The 17,741-nt window shown below is 37.3% G+C and overlaps 1 protein-coding gene across 1 annotated transcript; it reads right to left on the bottom strand.

Moving 5' to 3' along the window:
* Positions 1 to 15,148: 15,148 nt before the first annotated feature.
* Positions 15,149 to 15,634, bottom strand: LOC145636569 (uncharacterized). The gene has a single exon (XM_081688148.1). It carries the CDS (start codon positions 15,632 to 15,634, stop codon positions 15,149 to 15,151), a length of 486 nt encoding a protein of 161 aa, XP_081544274.1.
* Between the last annotated feature and the right edge of the window lie 2,107 nt (positions 15,635 to 17,741).

The following is a 17,741-nucleotide window of genomic DNA, read 5'->3' as shown; positions in this document are numbered from 1 at the left end:
CATCCGCATAAAATAGGTGTGAAAGGTTAACTTCATCACCTATTTTAATAGGATTCCAAAGCCCTTGACTCACTTCTTCTCTATCGTAATGGAAAGCCTTTCAAGACAAAGAACAAAGATATAAGAAGATAGGGGATCTCCTTGTCTAATTCCACTAGAAGGAGTAAAGCTTTCCGTAATATTTCCATTCCAAAGAATAGAAATAGGAGGAGTCGTGATACAACTTAGAATGAGTTTTACAAGCTTAGTAGGAAAATTTATTCCCAACAAAGTTTCCCTAATAAAACCCCATTCTAGGCTATCATAAGCTTTAGAGATATCAATTTTGAAAGCCATTAGTTTTCTTTTACTAGCCTTTTTAAAAAGATGGGATACTTCTTTGATAACTAAGACATTTTTATCAATAGTTCTACCCTCCACAAAACTAGATTGGACGGGGTTAACTAAATCCCCTAGCATTGGTTTAATTCTATTGGCAATAATTTTAGTGATTAACTTGTAAATCGAGTTACAAAGGCCAATAGGTCTAAACTCACTCATGTTGGTAGGATGCGAGTTTTTGGGAATTAAAGCAATATATGACTCATTATTCTCTTGAGGAATACTGCCCGACTCAAAGCAAGACACGACAAGAGAGGTAATGGAGCTTTTAACGGTATCCCAATATTTTTTAAAAAATATTGATTGTATACCGTCAGGACCCGGGCTCTTCATAGAGGCCATGGACTTAAGAGCTGCTAAAATTTCTGCTTCTGACACTTTGCTACAAAGAAACCCATGGTCAGTATCCCTAATAGTCGAGTTCGGTTGGAAATTAACACATCTAGGCTGAGCATTCTGATTAGAAGAGAAAATATTTTTGAAATAATTGACACAAATTTTTTCCAGGTCTTTTTGATCAGAAATCCACGACCCCTCTTCATTTTTTAGACACAAAATTTTTCCCCTGCTATTTCTAACTTTGGCTAGAATATGAAAGTATTTGGTGTTCCAATCCCCATACCTACGCCAATCAACACCCGCTTTTTGAGCCCAAGTAATTCTCTCGATTTTAAGAATATTATTAAGCCGTGTGAGCAGATCTTTTTCTAAGTCTATCAAGAACCTCGAATATCTAATGCACAAAGCTTTTTGAATTCCTTAATACGAGCAATTAGTCTTTTTTTATGTCTTAGGGAATTGTTAAAGACGTTATTATGCCAGCACTTAACCTCCCTGATGAAGTTGTTTTTAGATATAATGAAGTCGTTATTTCCCCTTTCCCATGCAGATTTAAAAAAATCATTAAAATTAGGGTTTTCTAACCAAGCTTCTTTGCACCTAAACGGGTAATTACCCCTACCTTTCAAAGGATTAGAATCAACTAAAATAGGGCAATGATTTGAATATGTTCTAGGAAGATGAAATACCTGAGTGTTTGGGTAGCTCTCCATCCATTTTGCGTTTGCAAGAGCTTTGTCAAGTCGTCCCCTTATCAAGTTTAAGCCATCCTGCCCATTATTCCAAGTGAACATTGGCCCGTTGAAGTTAAGATCAATGAGTCGATCACTTTCCACCCATTCACCATAGGCACACCCCTGATTGTTAGCTATAGGACGTCCTCCAACCTTTTCAGATTGTCGGGTTATTTCATTCATGTCACCAATAACCAGACGAGGAGTATCCTGAGGGGGAGCGTTGTCTTGTAGATCATTCCATAATTTGTTTTTTTCTTTAGTGGTCGAGAGGGCGTGAATCCCAGTAACTAGAGTTTCCTCCGAGGAGGGGGAGAACTTAAAGAGAGCATGGACCACGTGTGGAGGCTCGGTGACAAAATCAATCAAGACAGCCGGGTTTTTCCACATAATCCAAATTCCTCCTTTAAGCCCGTCTGCTTGAATTGTTCGATGATCATCAAACCCTAGTCTTTTAAAAGTATCACTAGCACGCTTATTATTGGCCTTCGTTTCAAGCAAGATTAATACTTCAGGATGATGAGTATTAATCACCTCTCTAGCATGGGGGATAAAATCCTTGCTTGCTGCACCTCTTACATTCCATAAGATTATCTTCATATCAACCGATGGAATTGTATTGGCTAGAAAATTCCCGACTTATGTGCTCTCTCGTTCATCTGAGGAAGCATGTCCACCCAATCATTCCATAGGTGTATCTTCTCCATTTCCCACACATCCTCCATCGAAAGAGGTGAGGCATTCAACTTGATTTCCGACACTAGATTCCCCGTTGGGACATAATTGAAGTCTAGGGATGCTCCTACTACTTCCTTTTGCGGTATTAATGCTACCAATAGACTTGAAGTTTCCATTAAGTTTATATGGATGTTTGCGAATTGCATGAGGTAGGTCGGGAGGCTTTTTGGTGGAGGTTCTAGAGGGAGGAAGGCTGTTCCGTAATCTGAAGGAGATGGAACTATTTGTTGGGATAAAATCAGTTTCAACCCCTCCTTCATAATCGCTAGTCTCTCCAATTGAAGGGGTCGAGCCGCTATTACTGGCCAGAGAGTGGGTGTTGGTAGGGTTGGGAAGAGATGTTGTGTTAGTAACGGTGGTGAGACCCGACAGAGTGAGGACTGCGGTAATATTCGAATGTGGGCTGGCAAAGGTGTCTGCGGTAATATGGTTGGTGCTATGGGTATGGTTTCGGTTAGTTGGGTCGGGATTCGTGAGAGAATTGAGTGCGGGTATGGGTTGTGGTTGTTGTTGGATCCTTGAACATTCCTTCTGTTTGGAGTAAAATTACCCTCTATATGTGGACCAATGCCACCGCGACACGTGTTCGCAAGCTCAGCTCTCTATGAGCCAATTAGAGCATGACAGGTGTCACTCAATGATAGAAGAGTGATAATGGGCTCTAAGCCCATAAACCTAGAGCATTTTAGGTTAAATGACCTAAAAGGCACATATCCCAATGCTCTATAAATACTGATCTTCACATCAGTTCAAGGAGAGTTAATTCATTCTCCAAGGGCCATGCCCCCCACAATCACTCTCCCTTCTCTCTATTTTCTCTCTCTAAAAATACATTATATCGATCACTAACTTGATCGTCGGAGGCGGACCTCCGGCCCCCCGGGGTCCGTTGTTTTGTAGGTGATCGGGCCGTTCGGGTGTTGCATTGCGGATCTGTCTCCCGAGGGACGTACATACCCTGGCCTCAATTCGGGTACGTACAAAAAACCCCAAAACATTTGGCGCCGTCTGTGGGGAGGCACATCTGTAATGGCACAACGGTGGATCACCGACTCAATAGGGGGAGCCTCCTTTAGGAGGCGGCAGGCGTCCTAAGGCCGGATGCTGAGTACATCTGGTGTCATGAGGCCGAATGTCAAGAGTCAGACGGTCAAGAAGGCTTGTCAGACTAAATCATGCATCTTTTATTCTCTTAATGGATGGTTAAAAGGCAATGCCATTTGATCTAAGTTGGAGGATGGTACATTAGGGGTGAGGCGGCTAAATTGGCCAACTCCACTATTTTTATCTGACTCATTTTATGAGTCGGCCGCATGCTCAGGCCACCTCAACCAGCCGGATGCATACAAGCGGTAGCCGCATGCTATTTTAATCATTGCTCACTTACTGAGCCAGCTAGATGCAACATTTGTACTCCACCATGAGACCAAGACATCTAGCAAAATTAATTCAAGCCTATCCAAGCTATTTGCTTGAAGATAGGACAGGCGGCATCCGTATGCAATAAAGCAGGCGGCATGCTACTAATCATTGTGATTGATAATTTGATACCATCAATATCACATATATATATATATATATATATATATATATATATATATATATATATATATATATATATATATATATATATATATATATATATATGTTAATAATTGTATCAAATTCTTTTTTCAAGAATAAACTCTTGGAATTAGTGGGGGACATGCGGCCAAACTAAAGCATCCACTCTCCATGAATGATGGGAAAGCCGCATGTGCAAGTATTATTTTATTCCTCTTCCATTTGCAACAAAATTCATATTGATATATGAAGAGCCACAGGCATATGGAATTTGTGGGAAAGAGCGAGAGCCGCTCATTCATTACCGGCCTTTGCACCGATCAATCAAACGGCAGCCGATAACCATCATCAAATGTATTAGCTTCATCAATGGTGGCAGCCGGTCACCATCATCAATAATGTCAGCCAGCAACGGTGCCCGGATGACCATGTCTTTAGTGAGGTAGCTTACCGTGGGAGAGCAGCCGCACCTACCAGTCGTAGGGGTTGCTTGGTTCATTCTCAAAGGGGCTGCAATCGGCTGCTACATTCATCAATTATGCGGCTACTATGTTCAAAGCCGGCTGCCATGGTTGCCTCGTTCACACCTCAAAGCCGGCTGCTTGGTTGCTTGATAAATAGAGGCGGCAACTTAATGAAATAAGCCAAGCGCCTAGTTATTCATTCTCAAGTAGCATACTCTTCCCATTTGTTATTTTTCATATTTATTTATGACAAAGCTTTGGAAGAGTAATATCATATTTACAAGGCTATACATACGGCATTAATCTTCATGTATCTAAGTATATGTAAACCGCATGTAATAGCATGAATTACAGATTACAGCCGCCCTTGTTAATCATCAAGCGGCATTATACAGCCAAGTAGCTTCTCCATTAGTCAGGAGCCCAAGCTTACTCTAATACAAGCGGCAAATATGCCGACTCAAATTAAACCCGAGAGCATAATGAGAATGGTGGCATTATGATTGATACTATCATAAACACTAATAATGCAATTATCTTTCAAACATGTACTCATGTAATCAGTGAGACACAAGCGGCAAGAGTGTACTCACGCACTTCCTACATTCGGCTAACGAGGGTGTAAAGCTCTTAAGAAATTTCAAGCTCGTCTACCTGGTAGGCCGCACGAGTATTGTTCAAAATAACAAAAATCATTATTATGATATATATATATATATATATATATATATATATTAAAAAGAAAAAAAAAAGAAAAAAAAAAGAAAAAAAAAAAAAAAAAAAGCTAGCAAAGGGCTCGATTATAAGCTTGGTCAAGCGGCAACCAAGCTAAACAAAGTCAGACGGCCATGAAGCCGTATGTAGGGGCTGCTTTGTTCAAGCGGCTGACATTACATAATCCTCGAGCATATGGTGTCAAGCGACTGTGGGGCTTCTTTGTGCCATTATTAAGCCTGCTGTGGGCTGCTTGGTTCATACTCAAACCCAGCCGCAGGGGTGCTTTGTTCTTCATTAAGTCCGGATGTGTCAATAGCTCTCATTCAGTTTGATGACGGGCTGTTTTGTTCACGAACACACCCGGCTGCTCTGATCATCATTATCATTATTAGCTGCTACTTTCATATCATCCTTGAGAATATGGCACCCCGCAAGTACAAGCTATTTGCTGAAGAATGTGTGGGGCGGCAGCCGTATGTGTCTAGCAGGCGGCATCAAAATTTATTAACCAAGTCGGCAAAGCTCCATTTGAGTGAAGATATGAGTGTCATGCGGCACAATCATTCAAGATTGCTCAAATAGACCCATTACTATGTGCTATCGACACATACGGCAACCGGGTTGAGTATCAAGGAAAAATGCCATGAATAGACCTTTAATTTTAGGCGGCAATCGTCACTGTTTGAGCAGCTCACTTGAAGCTAATATGGTCAGCAGGCCAAGATCACTATGCTTTCATGGTGGAAACACTCCTCACTTATACATGCCACCTAACTATTCTACCATGTATGTAAATACAATATTGGTGAATATATTTATTTATTCTCACATTATGAATGTGAGTAGCATAATACATATGGCGAAGTTCCATTCGAGACTTGAAAGAAATCAAGCATAAGACATACGGATTTTGATGAAAGCATCCGGCCATGCTATGGTAGGAGAGATGCGGCCAAGCTTGTAAGTTGTTCTTATTATCATATCATTATTATGATTGTCTAGACGAGAGAATAATTTTGATATATATATATAAAAAAACAAAAAACAAAAAAAAAAAAATAGTGAGCAGGCCACGCAAGGTTACTCACATACTCCTTAATCCTTGATAACTAGCTTACTTGTAATATGTGATGCAAATTAAAAGAATTATCTAGAAAAATAGCCTCCTGATAAAGGAGAAAAAAGCTATGGCATAAAATGCCCAATTGGAGTATGTCTACTTTTGTGAGCTACTTTATTTACGAAGCACTACATAACGGGTATGCCCAGAATACCTTCTACATTCGGCATACGTTACTCAAAGAGCATGGTCTTTGCCTACCCATCTATGCTAATTCTACTTAATGCATACAACCAGTCAAATATGCTACACAAGCGGCTTTGACGTCGAGTCGACTGGGATTATCTGTAGGGGTTGCTTGGTTCATCTTCAAAGGGGTGGAAAATGGCTGTTATATTCACCAAATATGCGGCTGCTCTGATCAAACCGGCTGCCATGGTTACCTTGTTCAACCTCAAAGCCGGCTGCTTGGTTGTTTGTTTGATTAATAGAATCGGCAGGTGAATGAAATAGGCCAAGCGCTTGGTTATTCATTCTCAAATAGCCTACTCTTCCCATTTGTTATTTTTCATATTTATGACAAAGCTTTGGAAGAGCAATATCTTATTTACAGCTTATACATGCGGCATTAATATCAATGTAAGCCGTATGTAATAGCATGAATTAATGTTACAGCCGGCCTTGGTAATCAACAAGCTGGTATTACTTTATTCATCCTCCATTTGCTACAAGCTGGTATTAGGATGGATGATGGGAAAGCCGCATGTACAAGCTGGTAATATTTTATTCATCTTCCATCTACTATACACGCGGCAACTGTGTGAAATAAGCTAGGAGGCAAGCGGTTTATTAGAGTTATTTAATAATCTGTTGCTAATTAAAAAGCGTGAGCCTACAATTATGTTGGGTTGTCATCAAAATTAAGTCCGGTTGTGGTGGTAGCTTTGTCTATCAATCAAGCCGGCTGCGGGCCTGCGGGGCTGCTGCCTGCCTCTATTAAGCACGGATATTTCCTGCCTCTATTAAGCAGCTGCCATGTCTGCTCCGTTCTTTTATAAAAGTCGGTTGCAATGGCTCAACCCGGCTGAGTGGTTGCTTTGCTGATCCATTAAGCCCAGCTGCACCTATCCGAATGTGTGGGTGCTTCGTTCATCAGTTCACTCGGAGTTTGGTTTATTCGAGTAGTTGACAAACAGTATGATGTCTCATGTATGAATATTTGAGTTAGGTGGCAATCAAATATTAAAATACAAATCACCAAATGATCTAAGAAAGGAACATTTGGTAATAACTGGGATCACATTTCCTTTGAGGGGCCGCATGTTAATCTGGGGCAACCGAGCGTTCTAAATATCTTAGCGCATTAATATACATGCACATGTATATATCAAGTGAGCTCAACCATCAAACCCAAACATGGTAATTTTTTATTATTGTAATTATTATTATTGTAATTTGGTTCATGTTAGCCGACCCCACTTTTGGGATTAAGGCTTTGATTGATTGATTGATTGATTGATTGATTGATTGAATAAACTAAGTTAAAAACTTAGTAGCTAAACTAACGTCCAAGTGACGTGAGGCCAATGGCCGGATGATAAACTAAGTTAAAAACTTAGTAGCTAAATTAACGTCCAAGTGACGTGAGGCCAATGGCCGGATGATAAACTAAGTTTAAAACTTAGTAGCTAAACTAACGTCCAAGTGACGTGAGGCCAATGGCCGGATATTATTATTATTAGAGGCCGACGGCCACAGTCTGCTCCAACATGAGTATGACCGTCTGCTCCAACATGAGTCAGATAACCGGCGACGTCCATTCGGGCGAATTCGTCGAGGAGAAGCATCTCCCATTTGGGTGGCACATTGCTCTACTAAAATATCAAGCGGCCCTACCGAATGCTAAGGCAGCACTCGCAGTTGTTTGATTTAATCTAAAGTGAAATCTAAAAGCATAGAGTTTTCCAACTGTTCTAGTACAAATGGAAAACAGCTACTGTTTCATGATTAGAGGCTATCGAGGCCAATGGCCAGATAATAAACTAAGCTAAAAACTTAGTGGCTATACAAACCGTCTTAAAAAGACATAAGGCTAATGGCCGGATGGTTATCTGTTTTCTATAAATTTGTCTGCTCCAACATGAGTAAGGCCGTCTGCTCCAACATGAGTCAGATAACCGGCGACGTCCATTCGGGCGAATTCGTCGAGGAGAAGCATCTCCCATTTGGGTGGCACATTGCTCTACGAACACATGCAGACGGCAAAGATTGAACGACCTAATTGGTCAACTCATAGTCGCCTGACCTGGGTAATCTAAAGAACGACTAAGTTTTCGGGAACTGAATGTCTAAAAGACATCAGCAGGTGACTGGCCGAAGTTCTTACCTAGATTACCTTCAGAAATTATACAAGTCCTCCCAATGGGGTAAAAGGACATTGAAAGTATAATTACAAAACTTTCCAGGCGGCAATTTGCCTCCTATCTTGTCAGGCGGCCATTCGCCTCCTGCCTTATGAGATATCAAACGTCTCGAAAATATCCTACCATAGTGGGGCATAAAGAAATGAAAGTCGTCATGTGTCTAGTTCAAGCGGCAATCATTATTATGATTGATTAACTTAGAAAATGTCATACCATATAAGGTATCAAATTTTCCAAGTTAATCAAATCTCTCTTTTATTGACCTAGACACATGCCGACCAAAGAGCTTTTTAACAAGCGGCAAAGCCTTGATTTTGAAAGGAGCAATTCCTCTTGAAAGAGAAATTACCCCTTCCGAGGGGCTAATGTTTGGAGTAAAATTACCCTCTATATGTGGACCAATGCCACCACGACACGTGTCCGTAAGCTCAGCTCTCTATGAGCCAATTAGAGCATGACAGGTGTCACTCAATGATAGAAGAGTGATAATGGGCTCTAAGCCCATAAACCTAGAGCATTTTAGGTTAAATGACCTAAAAGGCACATATCCCAATGCTCTATAAATACTGATCTTCACATTAGTTCAAGGAGAGTTAATTCATTCTCCAAGGGCCATGCCCCCCACAATCACTCTCCCTTCTCTCTATTTTCTCTCTCTAAAAATACATTATATCGATCACTAACTTGATCGTCGGAGGCGGACCTCCGGCCCCCCGGGGTCCGTTGTTTTGTAGGTGATCGGGCCGTTCGGGTGTTGCATTGCGGATCTGTCTCCCGAGGGACGTACATACCCTGGCCTCCATTCGGGTACGTACAAAAAACCCCAAAACACCTTCGTTCCTTCTGAATTCTCAGAAAGTTTTCCATGGATACTGGCAGGTTCACTTGTAGAATGTTTGTTTGCAGACTGAAATTCTATGTGATTTGTGCTAGGTTTGAAAATAGGAAGATGGGGGGATTGAGAAATAGGCTTATCAGATAGGTGAGTAGGTGTGGTGCTCTTTGGGAAATTACCACTTTCATTATTCCTATTTTTCAAAGCAAATGTTTTCTCTGTAGCATTTAATTTCTGGGTATAAAGAGCGACTGATTTTTCCTTCTCGATAACAAGGCTATTCTCCATATTTATTTCTTCTTCTATGGGAAGGACATTCAATTGAGTTTTTTTATGTTGTTGTTGGCGGCTTGGTTGTTCCCCATGCTTCTTTCCTTTGTTTTCTTTTAAGATCCTCTGACTTCCCTCTCCTCTACTAGCTTTACTCTTTTCATCCTTTTTAATGAATTTTTTTCTTGGAGCTGCCAATATCCATGGGCCATACTCTTCTGACTTTTTTGCTCACCCAATCCTTGCTGTAAAATATTATCTTCTGTTGATATATTATCTTTGCTTGCCCCCTTACTTAGTCCATCTGGAGAAGTTGCGGCTGCTTCCATAGCACCTAGGCTCAACGTGGTTTGTTCTGTTGCTTCACCCATTCCACTAGGAGACAAGCCTATTTCTTTTTTATCCCTAAATTGTTCCTTAGCATGCCCTATTCTTCCACATTCGAAACAAAGAATATGAATTTTTTCATATTCAATTCTTTGCCAAGCTTTGCCTACCCAAACCTTTGTAATCAAAGGTTTATTCAACTCGATTTCTATACATACTCGAGCATATCTGCATTTGCTGATTTTGTCGGTCGAGTAATCTACTCGAATTGGTTTCCCAACTACCCCTGCAATTTTATACAAGGAATCTTTCTCATAGTATTCAACCGGAAGCTCTGGAAATCGAATCCAAACTGACATACTGTGGAAACTCTCTGTTGATGGTCTGAAATTTGGCCTCCATTTGGACAACATTAGATAATGATAAAAAATGAACCATGGACCCCCAAGTAATGCTTTCTCCAGATCATCTTGTAAGCTGAATCTAAAGAGATATACTCCTTTCTCCATTTCTATTGTTTCTAGTCCTCCTTTCGGATTCCACATTCGTTGAACTCTTTGTGACATGAACTCTGCACGAACATGAATTCCCAGACATTTTCCAATTAGAGTTAGTTCCCACGGCTTGCGAAGCTCTCTAATCTTCTCCTTTGGAAACTTCACTGCATTTTCATGATTAGTATTATCATCCTCCTCTTCATCCCATTCTAGAGAGTTAATCATAATCTTCCTAGCCTCTGTAAACCATTGCGATGATTTAACAACCGCTTCCCTAAAGCTATTAACTTTTGCTTGTGTTTGCATCTTGTTCTGATGCTCACTCCCCTGTTTCAAGCTGACTCCTACTCCTTCCTTTACCTGGAGTAAGTTGATATTCTGTTCGGAACCTTCTACTTTTTCCTCCTCCCCCATAACAGTATCTCCTACCCTTTGTATTGTCTCTTCTAACAGGCTGGTACTCTTCGCAATTGGACTCATTTGGGATGAATCGTCTTGCTGATCATCTAATTTCTTAACTGACCTCCGAACTAAATCTAGTTCTTCAGTCGACTCTATCTCCATGTCTGATGAAGAATTCATTGAAATGCATGGCTAATTGTACCTAATTGAAGCTACTGTCGGATGACTTAAACTTGACATTGACAAACGACTAAGAACCCAGCTAATGCAAAAGCATTAGGATGGAGAAGCTGAAAAGGAAAGAAAATCACTTACTCTCGACCAGAAGGAAGCTCCCGGAGCCCCAATTACCAGGGTGACAGGGTTAACCTCCGATGACTAAGCTTCTAGAGAGAGAAATCAATATACACACAATGTTTAATACGATAAACATACGAGTATACATCAATATTTTTATATGAATAAAAAATTGATATTAATAAAATACATAAAGAAATTTTTTTTATGATAAAATAAATCTCATTATATATTTTATTTATATCAAATTAATCTAACAGGAATTCACATAGCTATATAATATCTTATAGATTAATAAGAGTTTATGGTTTAAATTTTAACCCAAATATTGACAATGGGGCAAAAAAAAGAGACGAAGAGAGTACTGATTAGCAAATGAGAATGACATTGAGTCGGTGTCCCTTTAATACTAAACCCATATTTGCTTGTTTAATACGGAGTAAAAGATAATATAATTGGGTTGGTTAAACACATTTTTTTTTATATATATAAAAAAAGTATCAACAACTTTTTGGGGGCAGGGGTTACTCGAGTTTTTTTGTTAGGGGTTACATGAGTTTTTCAGTCAGGGGTTATTTGAGTTTTTCAGTCAGGGGTTACTTGAGGTTCGGACAGGGGTTCACTCAATTAAGATTTACTCAGTCAAGGATTACTCGAGGGGTTACTCGGTCAGGGGTTACTCAAATTTCTCATTTGGGGGTCACTCGAGTTTCTCGGTCAAGCCACATACAAAAAATTGTGAATCGAGTAACCCCTGACCGAGAAACTCGAGTAACCCTGACAACTCGAGTTGAGTAACACCTGTCCAAAAAACTCGAGTAACCCCGGCAACTCAAATAACCCTGACTGAAAAACTCGAGTAACCTCGGCAACTCAAGTAACTCCTGACCGAAAATGTAATACCCCGAAATTTTGAAAATAAATAATAAACAAATATTTTAATAATTTATTCAATTATTTGAATTAGGAGCCAAAATTAAATTTTGGCGCAAAAAAAAAGTATTTAATTATTTATTTTAGTTTTTAAATCAATAATAATTAATTATTTTGGTTAGTTCATATTTTATGATATACAACTATTTTAGTTAGTTTGATATTATCTAATATATATATATATATATATATATATATATATATATATATATATATATATATATATATATATATTTATCAAATCATTATCTTAAACTATGATTTTCAAAAAAAAAAAAAAAAAAAAAAAAAAAAAAAAGAAAAATGGTCGTGAGTATGAAGCCTACTTACCATTATCCTATTCTAACTTAAATTTCTTAATTTCTCTTAATTTATCTTTCTTAACCATATTAGCATCTATCTTACTCCCATCCCTAATCCTTTCCATTGTATTTTCCCACATGAATTAACCTATACTAAATTTCACTCATATTCATTTAACAAACTTACATTTATCATGTTCCCATGTTAATCTCAGACTTCCTTTAACTCTATCTTACTACCCCTTAAACACTATAAATAGACCCTCAACACTTCACAAATTCCTCACACCAAAAATCAGAAATCCTCTTCTCTACTCTCTATCTCATTACCCCTTCTTCTTACTCTATCTAGCTTAAATAAACTCTGCAACCCATAACCAAGTTGTTGCCACCGAACAACCACCTCATCCGCCACCAACGACCACCCAACTATACTAATAGCACTATTTTGATAAAGGTTAATATTTAGGTAGTTCATGCACAATAGAATGGTGTTTTTGGTTTTGTGTTATTTTGTTAACCTTATATTAATTAAGGTTAATTTATTTGTGTAGGAGGAGTCTCCCGATCGTGGTCAAGTTTAGTAGTCGTACCTTTTTGTTCTCGTGATCAAGGTACGTATAGGTGGCTAGGTCCTTGATACAATTTTGAATGCGTGTTTTGTATAATGTTTGTTTTAATGATTGTTTGAATAAATGTTGCGTATGAATATTTAAGTTAACAATTTTCATGACAAGTTAAAGTATATAATTTTATGATTTGAAGGTTTGATCTCTAAATGTTGATCGATTTAATAAAAGTTGTTTGATTTATAAATCACTTGGTTTAATTAATTTGTAGCTCATTGTGAGCCTGAGTATTTGATATTTTAATTGTCCCTCTACCCGGGACTGGTTAAGTAAGACCATGAGCTTTGTATGATCTGGTCTTTCCTCGAGTATAGTATAACTTGCTTGGGGGGTGTGCACACTTAGGTGAGGAAAATTGGTTTAGAAATATATCAAAAATTGAGAAGTTTATAAATTGGAAATCTATTGGTTTGGAAAGCTTTTATTGATGGATATTACTACCCTTGGAAGGTTTAATTATTTTTGGAAAGTTTTATTTTGGAAAGTGACTCGTGACAGATTTAAATTTAGATGGTTATTTCGAAAGCATGTTTGCCTAATAAAAGTATTTACATGCCTTGCACTTATACGTACTTAGCGTTTTTGCTAATCTGTTTTCCTTTTTGTTTTAGTTCGCCCTGTTTACCATTTTGGTAAGCAGTCTTGATTTCAGGTGTGAAGTTGTTCGTACGCATACTAGAGTCGGGATTGGGATCACATAGATAGGAATTAATTTTATTTATGTATGGACAAGTTTTTTTATTAGCTTATTTTGAAACAGTTATTATAATTATTCATATTATTAATAAAAGTTAGTTATTTTTCCGCTGCAGTTTGAGTAATTAAATAAGCCTTACGTTTTCACGTGGCGGTAATACGCCCAAGTCTATCTTTACGGTATTTGTATACGTATAAATATAGTATTTACGTAGAGGGAGATTTGGGGGAGTTACAGAAAAACTCGAGTTACCCCTGACTGAGAAACTCAAGTAACTCCGGAAACTCGAGTAACCCCCGACCGAGAAACTCAAGTAACCCCGAAAAATTCAAGTAATTTCTGACTGAGAAACTCAAGTAAAACCTGTCGTACGATACAACAGGCCGCATATAAAAATTTGTGAAAAAGTATTGTGTAGTTTTATTGATTAAAATAGATCGAATACAAAATAGAAAAATGAGAATTGAAATTTTATGTAGGGATAAAGATTAAAAATTTTGGATGAAAAAGTATTGAATTACCCATTTCTTATAATAATGAATATCCAAAAAGCTAACGTTAGAACAACATAATTTGATTTTTGAAGGTGACAATTCAACAATATTATGTAGAGAAATTATATACATTATACATACGTCCTAAATATTTATTGTTTTTTTTTTTTTTTTTTTTTTTTTGACAACCAACAACTAAAGAAAAACACACTAACTAGCAAAACTAAATAAATCTACCCTACATCTAGTAGCAATGTCATGAGCCTGAACAACCTGGTCCTTGCTAACTTTCCAGACTAGACATGTTTGAAACAGTTGTCCTCCTGCAATAAGTCTTGTATTGTCCATAGCAAACGCACTTCCCTTCTTTTCGGCTGTTGGAGTAATTGGACAATGGCTAGTGAGTCAGAGAACAAGACAATTCTTCGGTTTCCGTTCATTCGGGCCCACCTAATAGCCGCCACACAAGCCAATAGTTCGGCATGAAGAGGAGAAAGTGCCTTACCGTAATTCCCACCACCTGCAACAAAATTTTGGTTATCCATTGAATAAACCCATCCCGCACCTGCATTCCCATCCCTCTTGCTCCAAGACCCATCCACCTTGATAATCATCTCTATCCTAGAGTCAATTGGATCAGTAATATCATCCATGTCGCTTCCTATATTGACTATCTCAAACCCCGGAGGAGGTCCGTGTACCATAGTGCCCTTCTCTCGAAGGACATCTCCCCCATCCACCTTGCGCCATACGGCTAAATCTGTCATTGCCTGGTTATAATACCTAAACAAATCCACCAGATACCCTCCCTCATTACTAAAAACTCTTCCATTTCTTGTTAACTAGGGGCTCCGGAGTACTCCAATAAACGTAGTTATACGGTCACTCTTCTTTCCATCCTCGCTATGAAAAAGTAGGATATAGTGCTGAATCCAGTGTCTCAGAGGAGTAGATTCATCAATTTCAGAGGAAATACGCAAAGGGAAATTATGCCAAGCGTACTTCGCAAAAGAGCACATCCTAAACAGATGTTGAAGGTCCTCATTTTAATCATCTATATCAATTCCCCGCCGGGCTAAATTTGACTTTACCGCCAAGCCATTCATCACGAGCTTACATAGGAACAAACTCCATTTCGGCGGGATGTTAAGTTTCCAGATTAGACTGTAGAAGGTATACTCCAAACGATCATCTTGTTGCACAGATAAATCATTCATTAGAAAAGCATATCCTGTCTTAACCGTATACATCCCTGAGGCATGGTAGCCCCAGTATAATCTGTCCGTTTCCTCAGTTGATGGTAGCTCCATCTCCAAAATCTTATGCGATGTGCTCCATTCAAACTTCTCTCTGATTAATGCTACATTCCAAGATCTAGTTTCTTGAGAAATCAAATCTCTCACTCTCCCCGATCCCACCCCCCTAAGGGGTTGGTCAGACTTGAAAAATGGAGCTGAACCTTGTACCCATCTCATATTTGCAACTCTCACTCTATCTCCAGTTCCGATCTTCCAATTATAGCCTTTCACCATTTTATTCGCCACATTAAACAAACCACGTCTTCCCCACGAAGTGTTACCTCCGAGATCCGTTCTTACAACTCCCCTACATAGGGAACAATTGTGACTAGGCTCCAAAGATCTAGACACTAATAACTGGGGGTTGCAGTGCATACGCGTAACCTGCTTGAATAATAGAGCATCATTCAAGCATGCCATAGATCTAATACCTAGGCCTCCCATACCCTTCGGTCTTTGAACAATCTCCCTCTTTACCCAGTGCATACCCTTTTCTCCCCTATTTATTGATTGTTGTGGCGAATAGTTTACTCTTGCTTTTAATAGAAAGGGATTTTTTTTTTTTTTTTTTTTTTTTTTTTTTTTTTTTTTTAGGAAAATCCCCTCAAACCAATTTAAATCATCTTTGCAAAATTGCAAGTTAGACTCTTGAGATAGTGTGAAAAAATTTAAGAAAATCTCTACTATAAAAAATTTATACGGTAACATATTTTAATGTTACATTAATTAATTTTCTAAGTATGTTCTTTTTGACTATATTGACCTAAATTTTCAAAATAATCACTACATACTTTATTTGTATCATCATCAATAAATATTCTCTACGATTAGAATCAATCAATTTTTAATTTTTTTTTTTTTTTGAACGGAATCATTCAATTTGATTGCTAATTCTTTTGTTTACTTTTGTTTTAAAAAAAAAAAAAACTACTCCATAACATAGATTTACTATTTTTCAAAAAAAAAAAAAAAAAAGAAGAAGAAAGAAGGTAAGACCCAAATTTAGTTGTTCTTCTCTTAAAGCCCATGCACTATCTACCTCTCAAATCCGAATCCGCACATATTCTTAGGTGTACACTCATGCACCTAGAAATAGGTGTAACAACAGCACAATATGAACATTAACTTTTCAGAAAGTGAACATTAGGTTTCTTCTCCTTTATTTTTCTCTTTCATTTTTTATTTTCTCTCTCCTCTGTTTTTTTAATTTCCCCCCCTTTTTTTACACTTTTTTGATTGAATTTGTTTCTTACAACATGAAAGTAGTTATTAAATATAAATTTTTGTGTGAATTTCGATTTTGTGCCTTGATTTCGATTGATTAAGGTATATATGAATCTTTGAATTTACAAATTATATTCTATTTTTTCTCCTTCCTTCTTTAATTCCTTTTTCCTTTGTTTTTTTTTTTTCTATTTTTGTCGTTTTTTCGATTTAACGATTGAATATGTTACTTACAATATGGAATTGGTTGTTTATTTGATTTTTTGAATTCATATGAATTGATTTTTTTTTTAATATTTTTTTTTTATTTTAGCTTCGATCAATTTCATTTGTGTATGAATTTCATTTGATTTTCTGCATTTTTTTTTATCAATGAACATAATCATGCAAAATATGAACATATGCATAGGTTCCCTTAAATGTGAACATTAGCTTTTCAGAAAGTGAGCATAAGCATAAAACATATGAACATATGCATTTCAGAAAGTAAACATAACAATTCAAAATATGAACGTAAGCATTGGTTTCCTTAAAGTGAATATAACCATTTAAAAGGTGAACATATGCGTAAAAAATATGATCATATGCATTTAAGAGAGAGAAGATATGCATAAACAGACTTAATGAGAACAACAAATATTTACTATGAATATTTACATTATGAACATATAAAATATTATTATGAATATAAGGCATTTTATTATGAACATAAAAAATTGAAGAAATAAAAATAATATGATTATGAAACATATGCATCATAATTCCTAAGTATTTAAAATATGAACATATGAATTCAAAATATGAACATATGCATTGGTTCATTTTTGAATGTGTAAGAACATAATTAAGCATTTAAGAAGGTGAACATATACATAAAAAAAATATGAACTTATGAATTTAGAAAGTGAATATAAGCATTTCAGAAAGTTTACAAACAGATTCAAAATATGAACATAAGAATTCAAAATATAAACATATGCATTATGAAATGTGAACATAAAATATCCGTTTGATTTCACTAATTTTTTTGACAATTCCAATAATAAATTTCGAACAATATTCAAACAGAATTGAGTAATAATCATATAAATTCAAACAAAATTAAGTGAAATTTACA

This window comes from Chenopodium album, chromosome 6 (genome assembly GCF_948465745.1).
Source record: "Chenopodium album chromosome 6, dcCheAlbu1.1, whole genome shotgun sequence".
In the NCBI taxonomy this organism is placed as follows: domain Eukaryota; kingdom Viridiplantae; phylum Streptophyta; class Magnoliopsida; order Caryophyllales; family Amaranthaceae; genus Chenopodium; species Chenopodium album.
The sequence above is the reverse complement of the archived record's forward strand: the minus strand, read 5'-3'. Positions and strand labels throughout refer to the sequence as shown.